Here is a 22,791-nt window from a genome sequence, read left to right as displayed (position 1 = left end):
AAAAAGGTTTGGAGGGAATAGAATTGGAAAGACCAGTTAGAATGTGTGCAAGGAGAAGAAGTGAAGATTGATCTTGGTAGATGTGATTAAGGGAATTAAGATGATTTTAGAGATATCACAGAGGTAGAATCATGGGATTTATTATCACGAATACCAAAGGAGAGGAAAGTAAGATTTTTCAGAGGTTATTGGCCTGAAAAACCAAAAAAACCAAGCAAACAAAAAACCCTAAATAGGAAGTAAAGGAAGAAAGTGGGTCAAAATTCACGGGGAGTGGGCGGGGTGGGAAAAGAGATTTGGAACCCATTTTCTATACTTAAAGCCACAGATAGTATTCAGTTGCAAAAGGGGAATATGTGAAGATTCCCATCCAAACATCATTTGTTAAGCACCTGCTAAATACCAAGGCTCATACCAGGTACTCTCATACACTTATACCAAGGCTCATACCAGGTGCTCTCATACACTTTACTCATTAAATTCTCACAGCAACTTCTGAAGTTATCTGCAGTTAGATAACCAAGTGTGCAGTTTCAGGGAGAGGTCAGTGGTGGAAATGAGGTTGCTAAAAGAGTGAATGAAGTAAGTCAGTGTACAAATAACTGAATACCTTCTGCATGCTCAGCAGTCCCAGACCAAGTACAGTAGGGGATGTAAGAACACTAAAGGATGATCTCTAACTTCAATGTGGAGTGGATGAGTATTTGAAAGAGAAAAAGGAACTAATAAATGATAGAAAACGGCTAAAGTTGGGAGTTAGATTGCATAATACCAGCACTAAATGTTACAAGTTTCAGAGAGACATCCGTGATTCCTGATGTCAGAGAAGAAAACAGATATCTAGAACTTGAAAAATGGATAGTATTTGATATGAATGGAAGAGAAAACAAACAGGGATGTGACATGGCAGTGCATGTGAAATTGATGTGTTTGTATGACAATGAGGATATCAGACTGACAACAAGATAAATGAAGATGAGAAAACATCAGCAAGAAGTGATAAGTTTGTGGTGACATTACAGATGCTCGGTCAATCAGGCAAAGCTGAAACTTGGCGTGGAAGAGAGTCTGAAAAATTTTAAGTAGAACAATGACATGAAACCAGCATTTCAGAGAGTGTGATCAGGCAGCATCTGCTTAAGAGATTGGAAATGGGATAAAGTTTATGAACAATTGCTAAAGCTGATGAACCTAAAACATAGTTTTAAAGGAAGAAAGTATTTAAATTTACTAAGTCATTGTTCCTATAGGTGGTGATGGAAACTGTGTATAAGTAACTTAAGAAATTAATGTTGCAACTCAAAAGGTTATAAACCATTTTGACAAAATTCACACACGTGGTAGAAACTTAAATGAGGTTTAGATATAAATGTGAAGAGTGAAGTATGTGTGACTATTTATTAAAAACACAGTAGCATAAGAAAAGTGCTAGAACTAACCTGTTCATAACCTAGAAAGGAGCAATAATTTTTTTCCTTCTTTGGCTGATTCTTGTTGTTTTGCATTATTTTATTTTGATTCTTCAGAGGTAGCCATCCAGCCATCCAACGCATGGACATTTCAGGCAGTGAAATCAGGTGGCTAGGCACAGAGACTCCAGAGCCAGACTGCATGACTTCAATTCTAGGCCCTGCCACTTGCTTGAAATATGACTTCGTCAAATTAATCAATCTCTTTAGGCCTTCATTTCCTCCTCTGTCAAATGAGGCTGATAAGATTGTGACAGAATACATTACCAGATGGTCAAAGTGCACTTAAGGGTCCATGGCTCTCTGAGTGTCGGCTCTTCGTTAGTCATTGAGCACATATCTATGAGTAGTTACAAGCAGAATTTTGTTAAGGAGAGGAAAACATTTTTTCAGATCCACATCAACACATAACATACAGCACCGATTTTGCCCATTTTAGCCATCTGATGTCTTTTGGCCTTAGTTCTACTATCTACATCATGTAGGCAATAATACATACTTTGCAGTGTTATGGTGAGGATTGTATGAAAAATCTTGCATTATATGCATAGAATGAGTTTGATTTAAGTGTATTTTAGATAAGTTCTAGGGACTATGCTAGATTCTATAGCTACAGCGCTGAACAAATATGCATGGTGCTTACTTCTTCTTCAACGTGGGAAAATAGACATTACTTTTTAGGGTTAACTTGCAGATTAATTCATGCATTGACACAAACATTGAAAAGACTACCTGACTATGACAAGCATAAGAAGCACTATTTAAGTGTATAGTGGTGGTGGGGGTGGTGCTTGTGTCCACATACAGCTAAATTGTGATTTTTTACTCACCACTCCTGGTATCTTTCTGATTTAATGATCATATATCATTATCATTCTCTCCTTAGCAAGTCTTTCTTTTCTGCCTTATATATACCTTTAAGAAACGTTTGCTTTTAAATCCCTACTGTCTCATACTTTGCCAGCTCCATGATATGTTTATTGAATTGAATTCATGATGCCTAACATTTATCTCAATGAAAAAAAATTATTGATGATCATCCCAGAGCAGCCCTCTTTATTCATTCCTAGAAATAATCTGTTATTTAAAAAGATGACAGGTTTCTAAGCATTGCAAATAGGCCCCTTGTAAAGATTCTTAAAAGAGTTATTGGTAGTCTCTCTAGAGAGAGAGGCTCAGAATTAACAAAGACTGGTTTGCAGCATGCATCTGTAAACTGTAGGCAGCATAAAGAATTAGAACGAAGTGGTAGAAGAAAAGGGGAGAAATCCTACACTTAATTACAGACGTGCGTAGTTCCTGGACGTGGCATAGCCCCATGAGGGTTGCCTCTGTTTATCTGAAGTCAGTGGAAGCCGTTCAAGATAAATGTATTAGATTTTCATATTTGTCACAATCAATCCACGAAACATTCTCAGAACTATAAATAGCTGGTATGTGCCCAGAAATAGATCCGAGCACTTCTGAGTGGCTGTGATGCCTTTAATGCTGCTGTGCTCTGTCTCAGGCCGCTTCATTGGCATAAAGGGGCTGGAGGCTTTGGGAGAAAGCTAGTAAATAAAAAGACGGCTGTCCTCCTAATACCAAGTTATAGGACTTCACCTCTGTGTCCATTTAAAGAGAAGAAAATGAAGGCCTGTTTCGTTTTTCTCACATTCTCATGTCTCACATTTTTCCTACTCTTTTGAATGCAGGGCTAGATTTTAGAGGAGTATCTTTGCTGTGAGGGAACTTTGATTCAAGTATCATTTTGGTCTAGCCTTGTCATTGTTAACGGCATGGGCTTGGCTGTCAGACAAAAATAAATCCCTCCTCAGGTAACCTACTGAGACTATTCAAAGCATGTTCTAAAATAGTCTGAAAAAGGAACAAATAATACAGAGTCATTTGAATTGCTGCATGAAAAGCAAGGAAAATTAAGGCTTAATCAAAGAATTATCAAACTAATTAGGTGTTATTTATTAATGTGTCATGTCTTGTAATAATCTTATCTGTCAGTTCATAGGCAAGAGTGCAGATTAAAAAAACATTTCAGTAATTATGTGAATATATTCCCCTCCTGCTCTCTAAGGTTCACTTGGGTGGCCCAGTAGACAAAGAATGGAGAATATGTGACTTTCTTACCATTCAAATGAATATGTAGTTCATGTTTTTTAAAGATTTTATTTATTTATTTGACAGAGAGAGAGACAGCGAGAGAGGGAACAAACGTAGGGGGGAGTGGGAGAGGGAGAAGCAGGCTTCCCGCTTGAGTAGGGAGCCTGATGCGGGACTCGATCCCAGGACCCTGGGATCATGACCTGAGCCGAAGGCAGCTGCTTAACCGACTGAGCCACCCAGGCTCCCCAAATATGTAGTTCTTAACACTTTTCTAAAGCCGGCCTTAATTTAAACATGGAAATAATAAGTATGCCCCATACTTATTTTGATATAACTAATTGTGAACTACAAAGTTTGATATAACTGCTTTCAGAGGGACCTAGACGATGAACAAATATTCCTCATCCATAGCTTTTTTTCTGTACCAAGATGTTTGTGCAAGATGAAAACAATGATGAATTTTGCAATATTCACATTAATGTTACCAGTTTCAATATTTTGATGTTCAACAGTTGCTCAGCATTTTCAGATCAGTTCTATGACAGCCCTTCTAGTCTCTAGTATATTTTATGTTTGGGTTTTCTAAAATAGTCTATGTTAAGACAAAATAGTACTGTTCTTACCACATAGTAGTAATAACTAAACCACATTTGAAAATAATATATTTTGCCTATGTATATACTCATCAATATCCCAGTTGATATGCTCAAAGTCATTCTACTAATCAATCTCTCAATATTTACTACATCCCTGGTTTTAAATAAATAGTTACTAATTCTGTGGTTTTAGTAAATAGTTACTAAATCAATACTAATGGTCGTAACATGAGTCTCAAAGCAGAAGGAGATAACAATCTAGTCAGATTATTATAAGGAAAGCAAAGAACAGTATAAAGAAGCTAGGGGATAAAAATGGGAGAAGATACTAATTAAGTACTAAATCATATCTGCAGATTATACTCACTATAAGTGTCTGAAGATGAGAGGGGCACAGAGGTTAGGAGAGGTTTCCTAAAGGTGTAGTCCTGGTATTTGTTCAATGCTTACCTTCAGCCTCATTGTGATTATTATTATTAATTGTTTATAATGAGTTTATTACTTATATTTATTTAGGTAGTAAAGTTTTTCACTTTAAGAGGGGTAGAATAGTCATATAATTACATGTACTCTTTATTAACAATACCAAGTAAGAAATCAATACAGGATAAAAATTAAACAAAGTAATATCTCATCATATGGATGGCATCTACATCGCTGTGCATCCTTTCAAATTAGACCTCATTGTACTTTAGTGTCTATCCTTTGTCATCCAAACTTATTTATATTACATCTCTTAAATCCCCACTACTCTATCTTATTCAATATTTCTGCTTCGTATTTGACATGGAACTTTCCTGAAAGAAAAACTGTCACCTACAAATCACTTTCTATTGTAACCATCCACAGTGTTTAGGTAATGAGTGTGTGTTTAGTGGCTAAGACTTGTTTGTAACAATTAGAATCTCTTACAGAAAATGAGAGAAAATAGATATAGAAAAAGGATCAATATTGTCATATTGAAACATCATGTAAAAAACAACCTGATGATTTAATACTCTTTTATAAAACAGTTGCATAAGATATAAATGGTTTCCATTTCCCATTATTCATGATGGGGTTATATTAATGATGACTTTCTCCCAGAAGAATATTATTTTTTTGTATAATTATAAATAGCCTCCTGGCAGACAGTGGATAAGCAGTGCATATTGTTTTAAATGACAAAATAGTATCAATTATACACAATTTAAAACAGGAAGAGAAGTTGGATGACTTCCAAATGTGTCATTCAAGGGAGAATATATTTGTGAATTTAATTGTGGTGTTAAGCCTATTAAATGGTAATTATTAACATGTTACCATTTATCCTTAATCTATCAAGTGCAAGTGTTGAAATACTTAAGTTTATGTTATATGCCTGTAGTTGAAAAAGTGTGGGGTTTTATCATCTTTTCTAAAGCACCCAGTAGAGAATTCTCTGCTAAAACAAAACGATAAATCCTTTGTCTCCTCCTGAGATAAATTCCAAAACCAGAAGGTCTCTTTTTAATTGGCTCTATGATTTGTTCTCAGGCTTTTCATATCTCTTCGAATTGCTTGTGAACATGGAATATTTGCATGTGTCAGGGACAATTAACAAAAAAAAAAAAAAAAAAAAGAGAAGAAAGAAATTTTCCCACAGGTGGAGACAAAGGATAGGACAGTTGCAACATCCCTTCCCTTTGCCAAGTCCTGTGTGGTGTGGAAATAGCTAAACAGGGTGGTTGAAAAGTGCCAAATTGATTTTATTTTATATGAATGAGATCCCTGTATGAAAGAAAAGCAACACCGTTTTTTTCAAATGCCATGCAGTAGCTTAAAAAAATATCTCTCTGCTTTGAGGATAAGGAGAAAGGAAAGTCACAAAGAGCCTTGGTTAACATGGCTTAACTAGAGCCAAAGGAAAGCTCAGTCATACACATACTTTCCCGCAGCTACCTACCCTTTAAGGATTTTTGAGAATGATCAGAGATGATGATGATGACAAGGTTGATGAAGACAATGGAAAGATTTACCACTTATCAAATCCTAATGGTATGTCAGGCCAGGGGCTGTGCTAAAGTCTGGACATGGATCATCTCATTGGGTTCTTATCAAAACCTAGGAGCTGGGTTACAATTTTCCTATTTCATAGATTAGGGAATTGAACCAAGAGGAAATTTCAGAATTTGCTTGGATGGCTGGATATTGTGTCCAGCAACAGGGAGAATTATAAATATATTTAAAAAAGGGGGGGGGGTTCACTGCCTCTTAGGTCTTCTTTTTTTTTCTTCACTCTGTTTTCTAAGTGTTATAATTTAAGAAAAACTCACAATCTCCATTTCTCATATAATGCAAATTTGACATGCTCTCCTAAATGTCAGTACAACTACCAAAGAAAGCAGGCGATCTGCTGATAACTTTCAAATGTCTTTGTTGGTTGGTCAGTGAAAGGAATCTGGTATAGAAACCCCAGGCAGAGGGGACCATGACTTCCTACCCAAGAGCACAAATGGCTTGTCACCAAAATTACTGAAGGAATCTTGGATATGGTTTACTTTTAAACTGACCATAGGCCTTATAAAATATCACACAGCTCCTCGATTAGATTTTGAAGTATATTTTATTCCTAATGGTTAGAGTGACAGCAAATTGAGATGGAGGAGAGCATAGAATAAATTTATCTCTAAGGCTGTTGGTGGGTCCTGAAGTTACTGCGAATGAAAAGAACAGATTCGAGCAGTTTAGGCATTGATTTAGCAATCCGCTGTGCCAGCCACTCTTTGTCAGGAACATCTTTGGTAGATCCTAAAATCCAACAACCAGAAAAGACAGGAGAGAGAAGGAGCCATTATTTGTTCTTCATGTTTAGATGGTTGACAAAAATGTCAAGCCTCCTATCTCTTAAGAAGTGAATTTGTTATTCTACTTGTAAATTATTTTAATATGATCTGTAAATGTAATGATTTTGTTTTGGGAGCCATCTTTTCTCTTATTGCCTCACCTTTCTGGTTACTCATATTCCCAATGATCAACAATTCGGTGTGACTTGATTTTCCATCTTTGAGGGAATCTCTAAAGTGTGCTGGATCTCTCAAAAGTAATACTGAATATAAAGCCTGAACTATTTACATTTTGACTTGAGAGCTCTGACACATTAAAGGTACTCATATTTAGATATAGGCTATGTTATAATTACCTGTTTGGTAAACAACAACCTTATTAGAACCGATTCTTTTGTATTAACAACAATGGCCAATTAAATTAAAGGACTAATAGCCCATTATTTGTTAGTATGCTAATGTGTGAGGGAGGAAGGGCATGCCTAGGGATATAAATGAAACTCAAGGTTTTAACTCAATTTGATTTTAACTCAAAATTTTATTGAGATTTTGTGATTTATCTTGAAAACTGTATTTTTAGTTCTACTCAATTATGTAGTTAAAATTCACACACAAATACAACATTTTAAATATCTGCCATGGAAAAGAGTTGATTTCTTTTTTTTTTAATTAACTAAAGCATATAGTTTATTTAGATCCCTTCAATTTTTTTTCAGTTTTACTGAGATAATTGACATATTATATTAATTTTAAGTATACAATGATGATTTGCTATATGTATATATTGTGAAATGATTACCACAATAAGTTAACATAAATTTTTTCACATAGTTACAATTCTTTTTCTTATGATGAAAACCCTTAAGATCTAATCTCTTAGCAATTTATAAGCAATACTATAGTCACTATACTGTACATTACATTCCCGGGACTTAATTTATCTTTTATTGGAAACTTGTACCTTTAGGCTATCTTCACTCATTTCACCCACCCTTCACCTCCTCCACCTCTGGCAATCACCAATTTGTTCTCTGTATCTATAAATTCTATAATGTTAGATTCTACACGTGAGATCATATGGTATTTGTCTTTCTCTGTCTGGCTTATTCCACTTAACATGATACCCTCTAGGTTGGTCCGTATTTCTGCAAATGGCAGAATTTTTTCTTTTTATGACTGAATAATATTCCATTCTATTTCTATAGATGATAGATCGATAGACAGATAAATAGATTCCAATTCCAGTATATACATATATCACATTTTCTTTATTCATTCATTTGTTGATGGACAGTTGGGCAGTTTTCATATGTTGGCTATTATAAATAATACTGCAAAAAGTTGATTTTAGTAAGATGAGCCATTTTTATTCTATAGCTTCTCGAACTACTCAACACTTTAGAAAGTAGGCATCCCCATTTTGGTAAAGAATGTTAGATATTTTTGACATTGGAAAACAACATCTCAGAGACCTAACTTCAGTTCATTAAAACGTTGAATATTGAATTAACATAACCAATGGTCAAAAACATGCATTATTTGTACCTTAAGTCGTCTTCAAATGGAACAAGATTTAAAATGTTCATTAATAATATCATTTTATTATAATACAGGGCACTGCATTTAAGATCTGTTTTTTAATTATTATAAAATAATATCATTGACTATAGAATTCTAAAGCATAATATAACAACATAATAATTTCCTGTAATTAGTTGAAATTGTTTAGCACTTACTATTATTCTAAATGTTGTTATATATTTTGTTCATTCCTTGTCTCTTTATACTATTTCTAAAATAAATGCAAAACACAAAGACAACATGCTGCTGGCAAAGATCAGCATCGACAATCTGCATACTTGCGTCCTATTTATAAGTCACTTGGGTGAATTTAACAAGTTGTTCAACTTCTTTGTATTTCAGTGTTTGGCACTGAAACCATTCAAGTTACATCTATAGGTGCAGAATTATTTGGGTTGAAAAATGCCTCAGTGGATAATTTATATAGTCTTCTTTTCACTTGAGAGGACCTGTAGGTATTCAGAATATACTGCAAGTATTATATCTTGATTGAACTACCTAATGAAGCTACTTCTCCTCATCTTTGGGCTTTAGCTCATTTCTTTCCCACTAGCCATGGTTAAACCCATTAATGTTTCACTTTCATGGAAAGATTGTTGTTCCATTCATAAATAGGTAAAGATTCTCACAGAAGAAAATGCTTTGGTCTGGAACTATAAATGATTTTAAAATGAATGAATAAATAAATAAATAAATAAATAAAATTTCATTATTTTTTTGGAAGTATTTTGTACTCAATCAAGAACTAAAAAAACTATAGTTCAGTCTGTTCATATGCAAACGTTCTAGAAACAGTGTGACTGAGTAGCATTTAGCAACATTTACTGATTCACTCATTCAGTTAATCATTCATTTTCTCCTTTAAATATTCATTTTCCTTTCCCAAGTATATATTGCTGTTCCAGATTCTGTTCTTAAGTTGCTCATAGTCTAGTGAAGATTAGAAAAAAAAAAGGGGGGGTTGGAGGGATGGGGAGGAAGAAAAGCCAAAAACTTGACTGCTCTGGGAACATGTGGAGCTGTGAGGGGCGTGTATGGAAGAGAATCAAGGAGGTGATAAAATGGCCAAGTTATGAGGAATCACTAGAATAAGCCCCGTTCTAGGAAGTTTCATCAGTGAGAATTTACAATTCCAGAGATATGTGATTAGATAGCAAGTAGGATATTTGCATTTCTAAGTGTATGAGTGCATTCTAAGATTTTATTTTTATTTCTTTTAATTGAGACTGCAGTCCATCTAACTTGCCTCATTAATCTCTTTCCTTCCTAGCTTTGACTTTGCACTAAAAGAAAAACATGTAATTCGTTTTACCTATTTGTCTCCTTCTTCCATCTTTACTCTCTGTCCCTTGGTTGACTTTGTGTGCAAATATGATTTGCTGTGGGTTTCAAAGACATATGGTTTGGATAACTAGAAGAAACTAAGAAAAGTGAAGAAACAATAATTCTGAAAATTTTGAAAGCCTCTTACTTGAAAGTCTATCTAGACTTGTGGAAATGAGGTCAGGTAACAAAAAGATTGATTTAAGTAGTGAGCCTTTTTGATGGGCCCCTGAGGTCAATTCAGCATCTGTAATTAAGGTTAAACAAAGCACAACCACTGAAGAAAACTATAAAACTCTTTATAGCATGAAGTAAATACTTACAGATCTTTCAAGGGTTATGATCCATTGATGATAAAGGATAAAATAATCGGCATTTATCTTGGCCTTCTGAATGGATATTAAATAAATAGAAAAATAAAATGGTGTGGAAAAAAACCTTAATCTTAAATTGGAGCTGCTCTCAATGCATGATTTTGTTAAGCTATTTATCCTTCCAGGGACCATTTTTTTTTCCATCTAAAAAATCAGGGTGTTGGAATAGTTGATTTCAAAGGTGTCTCCTACACCCCAAAATTCTATGATCATTATCCTGTGCCTCTGTTTTTGTTACATCCCAAACATCAGGTATTCTATCATAATCAAGGTATAAGGATAAAGAGAACAATGATATGATCTTGAATCAATCTTATTTCCTTTTTTTAGTTGACTGTTCCATGAAAAATTATTTCTACTTCATAAATTGGAGAGGTAGAGAAAAAAAAACACTGTACCTTTATCATTTTTAATCAAAAGACTGTATGAAATATGCATTTGGCTACTATTCCATGCTTTCCATCAAAGTGAATATGCAAATATATAACACATGGAAATATTAGGGAAGCTTTCTATCAGGATGCAAAGAAATCTTTCCCGTAGAAACATTTTGGCCTGGAGGAGGTTCTTTGATCTAAAAAGTTGAAGCTTTTGGTGTTTTAAAACCCTTATAGTAGGGTTGTGTAGCCAATTTATACTAAATAATCCATTTGCTTAAAACTTTTCTAAAATCATAAAAAAAACTTGAAAATTAATTACCAATGAGATATATTGTTGGAATAACCCAATAAAGTAACTACGGCTCCTACTTCAGTGTCCTCTACACAAGACCTCTGGCAAAATTGAAAACTATATAATCCAAGTGACAACAATGACTAAGCAGTTAGTCCATAAACAGCACCTAGCTGGGTAAATGGAACCCTTATCTGGGTGTTCTTATTTGTTCCCAGAAGCTCAAGTGAAATGATTTCTTTCCCTCACTTCCTACATTAAATTCATTTAATAGTCCTATTGGGTTTATGTCAAAATGTACTCTGAATCCTTCCACTTACCTACAGCTTCTGTGTTTTTCATTGATCGTATATTCAAAAACACCACCCATTACTCTGAATAGCATTCCTTATTACTCTTTCTTGATATATTTTTGATAGGATACTTATTTCCATCTTACTTATTTGCTATTTTTTGCCCATTAGAATCTCAGCCCCACGAAATGGGTGATTTTGTCTCTATTGTTCACTGCTATAACTCCATATCCAAGGAAAGTGCCTGGTACTCAGCAGGCATTCAAAAAATACTTGTTGCATGAATGAAAGAACCTCAGCCCACCTAATCCAAGTCCACGTCACTTCTTCACCTGCGTTATTTCAATAGTCTCCACCTGATCTCTTACTGCCTGTCATATCCTTTTCTGTGCATTGTTTTGTTCACACAGCAGCCAGCAAGGTTTTAAAAACCTACATGCTGTGCTAAAACCCTACAAAAGCTTACCATTGCCCTTAGGACAAATCCAAACTCACCGGAACAGCCTAGAAGACTCTGATATGAGCTTGTCTCTGTTCTCCATCACCAATGACCTTTAAGCAAGCCAGGCTGGTCCCTAGCTTAGGCTTTTTGTCTTGCTTTACCATGTCAAGAATCCTTTTATCAGAGATCTTCCTGAGGTTTGCTCCGTTGTATTCAAGTCAGAACTGGAGTTTGCTCTCCTTGGAGGCAGGGCCACTTCCTATATTATGCATTTGTGCAGTTTGTGTCCTTACACATAGACCTCCATTCTGATTCCCCCACCCCAAGACAGCATGCCCTGGACTGGAGCTGCAACTGCCTCTTAATTTTGCACTAAGCAGGTTTTCCTGGCCAAACCTTGCTGTGATGGACCACACACACTCAGAAAGGATGCATTTTTCTAATCTGCACAAAGCTTCATAGGTTAGTGAAATCCTGTTTCACAGTGGCTCTACTCTTCCTTTTCTGTCCAATTTAGCATGATCTCTTTCTCCAAGGCATTGTCAGCCTCACCACTCCATTTTGATGTCCCTACATTCCTGGGATTGGAAATTTATCTGTCTTGCTTGTTTATCGCCTATCTCCCTCCATCTCTAACATAGGCTCCTTAACAGCATGGCCTTTCTCTGTCTTCACTGTGCTCCCCCAGTGATTTCATTTGCACTATGATGCCCATGAACACTCACAAAAAGCCAGCTGGAGCAGAGATTATTGTTCTCTAAATCCTTGAAACAACTGAGACCAAGTTAAGTGATAAAGCCTGTTTACTGAGTACCCCCTCCACAAGACCATGTACAAGGGATGCAAAGTAGCTGTGTAGGATTTAGCAATTCATGAGTGGCAGGTATAAAGATGCTTATATTGGAGTAAACACCTCCTTGATCCACCCACCTCGTATGAACTCCTGAACTTCTTCAGGTGGTTCCTTACTGATGAGGTCCTCATTTCATGGGCAAATTCATAAACTTGGGATTACTGTATGAAGGGTCTAAAATTTTTGTTTTAATAGATGGGGTAGGAAAGGGAGGAATGGTTGACACCTCAAATCCTTCTGATCCCCTCCCAAAACTACATGGCAAGGGAAAGATACTCAGTAAGGAGACTTGGAGATCAAAATGTCCCTTTTTTAATAAAGGACACGAGCACAATCACATATCTCAGCCTAAGATATAAAACCATATTTAATTTTACTATTTGTTCAATTCCAAATTTTAAAAATGTTATTCCACATGTTATAAAAATACTCAGTCTAGGAACCTTGTGCAATGCATACAACTAATGTTATTGCTTTAGCAAACTTAACCATCATTTTCTTACTAAATTCAGATCTCCCCGCTTCACTGTTAGTCAGAGATTCACAACTGATTTTTATGAAACTGAAAGAACAAATAGGAATCTGTAATTATCTTATACATTGTATTTTTAAAAAATGTAAGTGAGTTTTAACTCAATGGTCACTTACTAAAATGACACCTTCTCTATCCCAGAATCTATCACCATTCATTGTTGGCAGGCCTTCCAAAGAGTTTATGATCTTCTGGATATACTCAGTACCTCCAGGAGAATGCAATAGTGGCCTAAGGAATTAAATATCTATCAGGCATTAGAGAAAAAATATCTCCTCGACATTTGTTTCAAGATTTAGGGGGTAGGCTTTAGTTGTATAGAAATGTTTCAGGGAATATCCTTTGATAAAGAAATCAGATGAATTAAATTTTAGTATAGTGAGTTGTTTTTTACCTCATGTTATCTGAATTCAGCTCCTAGCCTCCTACTTGACTTGAGATTCTGAGTAATTCCATTCATCATTTCTAGCAGTGTAAAGAAAACATTGATAACTTAGATCATTAGAAGGAATGCACACTGCCTACTCTCTCCAGTGGAATTTGACTAAACCAAAAACAATCAAATTGACTTGTGTGAGAAAAAACTCAGAACAATAAAATATTGGCAGCTTACAAACATGCCATTCAGGTATTATGGAAATAAGCCAGCCCAAATCACTCAAGAAACAAAAATAAAGCCAATTCACTATGTTCGAATGTCAGAGGGATTTTCAGGTAATAGCTTATAAAATGAAGGGCACCTTTAGAGTTCCAACGTAAATTTCAGCAACCTAAATCGTTCTTTCGGAGAGTAACAGTCCTCAGGAATTCCAAAGGAATATATGCCTAATAAAATTATAAGCTTCTTTCCTGTAAATGAGTTCTGCTATTTCAGTCATGTTTAATTTTACCTGTTGTTATATCTTTGTTTATGTACTTCAGAGTCTGTTTCAAGGCCTCTTGTGTAATTAGATGGGATATAAATTATAAATTCATTATTGAAAAGTTAGTATTTTGAGTATTTACTATGTGTGAGATGCTGCATCACTTAATCCCCATAACAGCACGGAAAACTCTCCTCATTTTATAAAAGCCCTAAACTGAGGCTTGGATTCTCCATGAGATTTTCAAGTTTACCCAGACTGTAAGTGATAAAGCTGAAACTCTCACTTATACAAACTCTCACCATTTGACTTTAAACATATAGTCTTTATACTAAACAGCTCTTTACTATAAAGTTCTATTATTAGTATAGCTTTATATTAGCATAATTTATTATACATTTATTCATATATAAGATGGTCTCTGATTTCGACAATATTCCCTGACATTATTTGAACATAAAAGACTCTTCTTTAAGTCATGCGTCGTGCTCAAGGATGACGTATCCGGTTTGTTTTGGTGCTCCCTACCACAAAAGAAATTTGTTCTGAGCTAATAATTCCCCTGCCAGGGTGACTTATAGCTGTCACTATGGAGGCAAGAAGACTTCTGGTTTTTTCTTTCTCTTTTTCTTTGATCCTACTTCCCCGCTGTGTCCATTGCCTCACAACTATACAGTCAGCCATTGTAGGGAGCATAATATAGTTGATTACAGCCATAGAGAATTTCTATTATAAACTGGCTATCATACTTTCTGCTGCAGAAAGCACCAGATTGTTTGTTTTAGGAGTCCTCCATATTTTGGCATCCGTGCCTTGTTTTCACCAGATTCTCTCTGTAAGCAAACACTTCCTCTCCTTATTTCTTTACCCAGCAAACTCGTTTCAGGTCTTTAAATGCAGGTTACAGTTGATCTCCTCCAGGGGTCTTTCTGCAACATCCCCTCTGTATATATTATTTCCCATCATCACACTGTAGTAGAGCAATCTATTATAATGATCTAAGTCTGTTTTAGTCAGTATATTGGAAACCTCTTGAAGGCATGGCTGGAGTTTAATGTTTTTGGTATTGGCACATAAGAAGAGCTCACTAAAATGTTTTTAAAATAAAATAATGACTTTATAGTTCTTCCAAGAAAATCTAAAAATATTTTAGAGTTATAAAGTATGAATAATTCCCCTGGAAAGAATTTCCTTTTGAAATACATTTCTAAAAAGCTTATCAAGACTATAAAGGATTGTGATTTTACATCATCACTGTTCGGGAAAGTATATGACAGGGAAAAAGTGGTTTAGATTGAACAGGAACCATCCTATGAAGATATTTTTGAAAGCCTCGGTATTTGGAAACAATTGATTTATATTCATGGCCGCTTGTATTTTAAGCTTTAATCATTTAGTTAACTCCTTCCTAAATCTAGATTATCCCTAGATTTAAGAGTTGCAAAATATCAACCTACCTTAGAAATAGTTTTTCAAGAACAGCTCTCAGGCAAGACTTGGGAATGGATATTTACACCCATATATCCCTTTGACTCACAAAGAAGGTGGAGACTCAGGGTGAGAGCTTCATGCGTCTGTCCCACCTGCACTCATGGACCTCCTTATAAAAGATGAGCCTTTTCTCTGCCCTAGGCAGTCTGAAGGAGGCTTTAAGCACCTCAAATCTGGAGCCTCCATGGAAATTCAGCTCCACTTCTTAGCTGCTGAATGGCCTGAAAACCTGTTCACTTTAGTTTTCAATCTGTAAAGTGAAAATACACCCACATCCTAAGGATCTTGTGAAGGTTAAATAACTTAATATATCAAAACCGATTGGGATTATTCTAGGCATAGAGTAAGCAGTATATAAATGTTAGCTAGGGAAAAATCATGGAGATCAAACTTTTTTTAGAGTGCCCAGCCTCACCTTTTCTTTGTACACTGAAAGAGGAACTTGCATCTTGCAATATGTTTCTATCAAATCTTTGCTCTCAGGAGGAAAAAAAAATGGATGATAATATGGGTTGATACTTTTCTAGGTATATGGCCTGCATGTTATGAAACAAGGCGCTTTTATGCATACTTGAACATGCTCAACAACCCACCTGGACGGGTCTAACTATGAGGAAATCCGCTAATGAGTGGAGACTCGCCTCTCTTTGGCACGAGGGCCTGGGCTGTTGCCCTTCTTACCCCCACAGAGGCTGGTCTGTACGCCACTCCAGTTGCTCTGCTTGCTACTGCACAACTCACCAGAGCAAACTAATTTTGACAAATTCTAAAAAAGGAAAACTTCCGGTAAGCAGGGAGGTCTGCTGACATTTGATAATATCTAGGTGTCAGTGAGATTTTCAAAGGTGCATAAGCCCACCTCAGTTCCTGGATTTAAAAGAAACACACAGCAGAAGTTTGTGGAATGAAAATTAATGATAAAACATTTTGCAAGCATTTCATATGGGATCATATGTTAGTTAATGTTTACAGTTCATTCCTGGATGGTTTTGGTTAATTAAAGAAATCGCTTGGGATAAGGAAGCACTCAGAAACAATTGTGGGTTTTTATACAGTTCATAATAAGCCCCGAGATTTGAGGGAGACTTTCAAGACTCTATAAAACTGAATATATTTTCCCTTTGGCCCATCATTTACTTAACTGCAGGTCATTTATTTTGGCTGGAGAAAATGTACCTGTTCAATATCAAAAGGCCCATGAATTTTAACCTTCTTTTATTGCCCTATTATATCATTTGAGAATTTTTAGTTAAATGAAAAAAAAATGGTGGTTTTTCTCTATATTAGGATTCCTCTCAGCTTCTGTGATTTTAGTTTCCATAATTTAAAGTGCATTTTGAAAATAAATTGCTTTATTTGATTGCATGTAGATTTTTCACTAATGAAGTCCAGTAGATATATTTAACATTGTATATACATCTATGAAAAGTAATATATTCAGAAATGGCTCTGAAGATAACGGAACCTGTGTATGTATCCACTTAGAGGTCTCACCTAATAACACTTTTCTTATTGCATAATAATATGAATTTATACTTTGGATTATGAATTATGCATGTTGGGGACAGATCTAGCTATTTTAGTCATGGATATTAAATTTGTTAATACTTTTCTTTTTCAATGCCTACTCCTACATTGTGTGTACAGGACAAAGCCCAGCCTTACCATCTCCATTACCAACAGAAAAAGCTTCCAGACCCACTCCGGCATCACCTCCTCTAGAAAGCAAGTATTTTATTTTTCCTAAGGTCTTCTCTATTGTAGATAAAATAGAATGTAGAGAAATAAAACAAAATAGTAACAGCAGAAACAGCAAAATCCATATTTTCTCAAGTAGTTTTAGTATGTCTAAGTTGTAGGTTACTTGTCCTGAAATTACAACTTGCTGCTTTTTGGAAAACCAAAAATTTCCTCTTAAGATTTTATATTGGTAACTATCAGCTTCGAGATGGATGACCAGCTTCATACCCTGGAAATTAAGGCAGAAATTACAGGGACAAATGGACATGGATGTGCCTTGCAATTCTTAAAGTTTTACCACAAATTGACCAATTTACTGTCTTAAGACTCTGGTGCTAGAATTTCTGGGTTTGAATCTCAGTTTCACCTCTTACCATTTGAGTAAATTTTTGGAAGTTACTTAAATTCACTCTTCATGACTTTTGTTACCTATAAGATGGGTCAGGAATAGTACTCATCTCATAGAGTTAGTGTGAGGATAAAATGGTGTGTGTGTGTGTGTGTGTACCAGTTTACAAGTGCTTTATAAAATTAGTAGCTAATACTACCCCTAATAATTAGTTCTTCAAAATACAATGTTTCAGGATTGGCACAATTAGAAGAAGGAAATGTCATCATAATTAATTTTGTTAGAAATTCAAAATCATTTGTCTTCACTTATTCATTCAACTATGATTTATTAAATCCCAACTATGGGATCACATCAGGTATTGCCCAAAGTACTGGGGATTCAGAGAGTAATAGAAAATAGTTCTTGTCTTACCAAGACTCAGTTTACAGATATAAAATTAAAAGTAATTGAAGAGGAGCCAGATATAAAACACAAGTGATCAAAGCCAAGTACACCATTAGTTTTTTGCAAGAGTACAGATAGGGGTCTCCTTCAGACCCTCACAGCACCCCTTGCACTCCCAGCTCTGTCAAACACTGAAAGGGACACCAGCCTGCTTGTCCAAGTTCTAACCTCATCTAACAAACAGCTACCCTGTTGAATTTGGTCACCCCCTGAGACTAGAAGATTCATTCAGCAAGAGGCCCAAGCAGTCACTGGCAGCAGAGAAAGAACTGTCAGGGGGAAAAAATTTCAGGGTCCTAGGATCTGGAGTGTAAGAGAAAAAAACCCAGGTGGCCACACCCTGTTGTCCCGACAGACCTAGGGCAAGATGTAGTCAGAGGAGGGCCCATAGAACCCTATAAAGCACACAGCCTGCACGAGGTGCCCTGGTTGCTGGCTTCTAAGAGGTATGCTGATTACACAATGTGATAAGAACCAAAAAAATAAGTCAGTGCTGAGTACTGTGGAAGCTTAGAGAAAGGAGGGCATAGCTCTTCTTGGTAGAGGTGAAGAGGACCCCAGGAAAGGCTTCTCTGCAGAGGTGGCTGTGGAGATAAAGTCCCAAGAATAGGAAGAATGAGCAAGGAAGGCAAGAACATTACCAATAAAGAATTGGCATATGCAAAGGCATGGAGATGAGAAAGAAAGGGATTTGGTCCAGAGAAGCATAAGTAGTGCAGCGTGGAGAGAAAAGAGAAGGCATGGAGAGGGTCTGGGACAGCTCATAGAAAGGCATGCAAAGGACAGATTGTGATGTGCCTTGTAGGCTAAGCTTGGGATTTATTTGTATCCTTAAATTTTTATTATAGAACACTGAATAGTAAAGTAAACCTGCAATACACTCAGTCTGCAGATACATTTATCAACATTTTCTATTCTTGCCTATCCAACCTTTCTCTTCTTTCCTTTCTTTCCTCCTTTTTTTCTCATTGTGTTTTTATTTCCTTTGCAAATCTCTGATATCATGCTATTTCACCCAGCTAAGGAATTTGTATTCCCTTTTAAAATTTTTGACACATTTACATGCTTCAAAATTTGAAAGTTACAAAAATGATATAGGGTAGAAAATCTCCATCCTGGCCCTGCGCACCCCATTCTCCTTACAGGAAACCAATGTTTTTTCCTTCCAGAGAGATTCTGTGCATATACAAGCACAAGTATTTCCTCCTCAGCTAAGAGATTTTATTTTATTTTTTCTATAGAAGACAAGGAATTCCCCATGGATGGGATAGACATGTTCATTTTAAAAGATCAATTTAACTGCCATCCTGCTGGACTAGACAGAGATTGGTTACAGACACTTGAGAAGAGAAAATAGTCCAAAAAGTTGCAAAGCAGGAACTAAACATTGGTGTAATGGATGGAAAAAAGCAGATCAGAAAAGTATATGGGAAGGGAATCAGTTGGTCAAAGTATCTGATTAATATAGATGCTGAGATACAACAAGTGAGAAAAATGACTCCAGCTTTCTGAATTAGATATCCAGGTAGACAGAGGTGCCATTCACCAAGACAGGAAACCACTGAAATAAAACGGGCCTGGGGAGGAGAAGCAGGAAGGTGACGGGTTCAGGACAGACTGGGACATGACAGTTTCCCATGGGACATCCAGGTAGAATTACTGAGCAGGCCATTCTAAATTGGCATATGGAACTCAAGAAAATATTATATGGTTTTTATCTGGAATTATATACTCATGTAACCTGTCCTCGCCTACATAAAGAAGATACTTTATGTATCTTCTATCCCCCCAAATCCATTTCCAAATGAATCTCCAATAATGAGGAGGAAATGTCTGAAAAGCTCAATTTATTTCATGTATCCTCCAAACCCCTCCTTCAAAGGGGACCCAGGCTTTATTGATCATTTCTTGTTACTTAGAGAGATGGTAGGAACCCTATGTCTTTAAAAACAGTATAGTGATTTATAGCCTGTGCTCTGGAATCACACATACCTGGATCCAAATTCTGGTTCTGCCGTTTTCTACCTGGATGAACTTAAATGTGATAACTACAGTTTCAGCCTCTTTATTGGTAAAATACTGATACTCATATTACCTATCACAGAGAGGTATTGTAAAGACAGAATAAAACTGTAATGACTGCAGTTTTTATTATTGTGTTTGATATTGATGAACTTAAGAAGTTCTCCTTCTATTGCATTTTATTAATTTAACACAACTTTTCACAACAATAACTTGCAGATCACCAACATCAAAATCAACCGTGAAGCTTGTTAAAAATTCATATTCCTGCCATATCTTAGATCTTGTGAATCAGATTCTCTGGCAATTCAGAAAGGAAAAAAAAAATCTCTATTTTAACAAGGTCTTCAGTTGAGTCTTGTTTACAGTAAATTCTGAGAACCTTTGGTTTATGTCCATGTGTAAAAAAAACTTACAGATCCAACCCAATTGTTTTATACCAGACACCTGAACTTGGTACCCTGTTTCAAATAGTCTTTTCTCCATTTTATCTAAATTAAAGTAAATTAAGTAAATTAAATAAATACATTTTAATTAATTAATTTTAATATATAAATAATTTATTTAATAATTAATAATTTAAATTAATTGATTAATTAAATCTGAATGCCTTGGTGAGTGATGCATTATCCAATGACCACAGATCCAATGGTCCTTTTGGCTATATATTTATGCTTCACATAGTCAATGGCCAGGGAAGAATTTGGGTAGCTGGTCAGGCGATGTTCTCTGTAAGTCGTGTTCTGACATCAGCATGTTCTATGCACTTTCTGGCCAGATCCTGACCAAGGCCCACCTGTAGCTATGCTCTCTTCAACTCATATTTATTTAGAATATTGTGTTTTCTGTACTTATATGCATTTTACATTTGACATTTCAAAACCCTGTAATGTAGACATTATTAACGATTAACAAAGGTAGGCTTGGAGTTTATTTATTCATGCTAAGTTAGTAAATATCAGATCTAGGATTTCAGCCCTGAATTTCTGGTTCTATGCACAAGCATCTTTCTAGTATATTACTATGCAGACATCAGCGTTTGAGGATCCTACCTTCATCCTACCTTCCTACCTTCTGAGACATCAACAAGTTTTGGAAGATGAAGACATAAAGTTTTTGCTTTAGATTTCATGAAGTTCTGCAATAGAAACATCATGCTCTGATCTCAGTATAGAGTACCTTAGCAATGCTTCTCAAAATATAATGTGCACACAAATCACCTGGGAATCTTGTGAAAATGCAGATTCGGATTCAGTAGGTCAAGGGTGGGGCCTGAGATTCTGCATTTTTACCAAGCTCCCAAGGATTGCTAATGCTGTTGGTCCAGGACTACATCTCAGTAGCAAATCCCTAGGTGATTTAGAAGGAGGTGGAGTGCAACTAAATATTTCTAAAAATGCTTTTAATTTAGTATGAGTCACCTGAATGATCTATAATTGGCCAGATGTCCTTCAGAATGGCTAAAATGCCACTCATGAGGGGCACCTGGGTGGCTCGTTCGTTAAGCATCTGCCTTCGGCTCAGGTCATGATCCCAGGGTCCTGGGATCGAGCCCCACATCCAGCTCCTTGCTCAGCGGAAAGCCTGCTTCTCCCTCTCCCACTCCCCCTGCTTGTGTTCCTTCTCTTGCTGTGTCTCTCTCTATCAAATAAATAAAGTCTTTAAAAAATAAAATAAAATAAAATAAAATGCCACTCATGGAGAAATTTTGACTATTTCCCTGGGAAGGAGCAATAGTTTTCAAGCCAAGTACCTAAGCATTCTAGAAAGGCTTACAAGAGAGCAAGAGAAATGCCAGTGGGTATGGGGGGAAAGGTTACATTATACTTGCAAATTATAATAACCTATTGTATAGTATGTAAAATATTTTGATTTGGCCAGCTACACAAATGGAATGAATTAGTAGTTGCAAATTTTAAATAAAAATCCCATTACATTTATAAGTCAGTGCTATATCAGTATCAATCTAAAAAAGGAATTCATTTGGTCCTTAGAGATCACAATTTAATGTAAAGTACATGTAAGATCTTGCTCCAAGACTCCAAATCAATAATGCTTCTTGAATATTTAGAGAACAGTCCAGTGCTAGTCCAAGGTTTGAAACTTTTGCTTCCCATTCAAAACTGCTACAGACACATTTTATTTGGCCCACACAGATTTTTTTATTCACTGATTTTCAGTGTGGTCATCTTGAATAAGGGGAGCTTGCCATTGTCTTCATCAACTTCCATGCATCTGCTTCACCCATTCACTCACTTGGCTCCAGATACCATTTCTGTGTGGTAATTATGTGAAGACAGTTTCCTCTTGATATAATAATTTCTTAAATTCCTGATCAACCCTTGATGTCTTGGTCTGCAAGGGCTGCCAGGAAAAAACACCACAGATTGGGTGACTTAAATAACAGAAACTTATTTTCTCACAGTCCAAGGTCGGAGTGCCATGATGGTTGGGTTCTGGAAAGAGCCCACTTCCTGGCTTGCAGATGTCTGCTTCTTGCTATGTTCACCTGGTGAAGAGAGAGCGCAGGTGGCTCTTCCTCTTCTTAGAATGACACAGTTCTATGAGATCAGGGTTCCACTCTTACGACCTCATTTAAGCTTAATTACTTCCTAAAGGCCTGATTTCCAATACAGTCATATGGGGGTTAGGGGTCCAACATATGGATTTGGAGGAGACACAATTCAGTCTGTAGTACTTGGTAACCTCTAAGCCTAGTTATTAGTAAAGCAGCTTAAATGTTTACCTCATACAATTAGAGTTGTTTAAATATTTGAGTCCTCAATGATTTGCATTTTGCGTGTCTATCATGTGTGGTTTTACACCAGCATAAATTCCCA

At 36.1% G+C, this 22,791-nt stretch overlaps 1 protein-coding gene across 18 annotated transcripts in view; it reads left to right on the top strand.

The window, feature by feature from the left end:
• TRDN (triadin) overlaps positions 1–22,791 on the top strand; it is a 382,659-nt gene that overhangs the window by 135,665 nt on the left and 224,203 nt on the right. For 17 of the 18 annotated variants that reach the window (XR_008505375.2, XM_054505539.2, XM_054505529.2 and 14 more), the window contains exon 10: positions 17,041–17,118. The exons of the other annotated variant lie outside the window; for it this stretch is intronic. Coding sequence is in view for 16 of the 17 variants with exons in the window: in XM_054505539.2 (XP_054361514.1) it covers positions 17,041–17,118 (78 nt within the window). In the remaining variant the exon portion in view is untranslated. The remainder of the gene's footprint in view (positions 1–17,040; positions 17,119–22,791) is intronic. 18 annotated transcript variants of the gene reach the window in all.

This window comes from Mirounga angustirostris, unplaced genomic scaffold (genome assembly GCF_029215605.1).
Source record: "Mirounga angustirostris isolate CCGP_5_RB_7025 unplaced genomic scaffold, mMirAng1.0.hap1 SCAF_8, whole genome shotgun sequence".
Taxonomy (NCBI): Eukaryota; Metazoa; Chordata; class Mammalia; order Carnivora; family Phocidae; genus Mirounga; species Mirounga angustirostris.
Note: the sequence above shows the minus strand (reverse complement) of the source record. Positions and strands in the feature narration are given on the sequence as shown.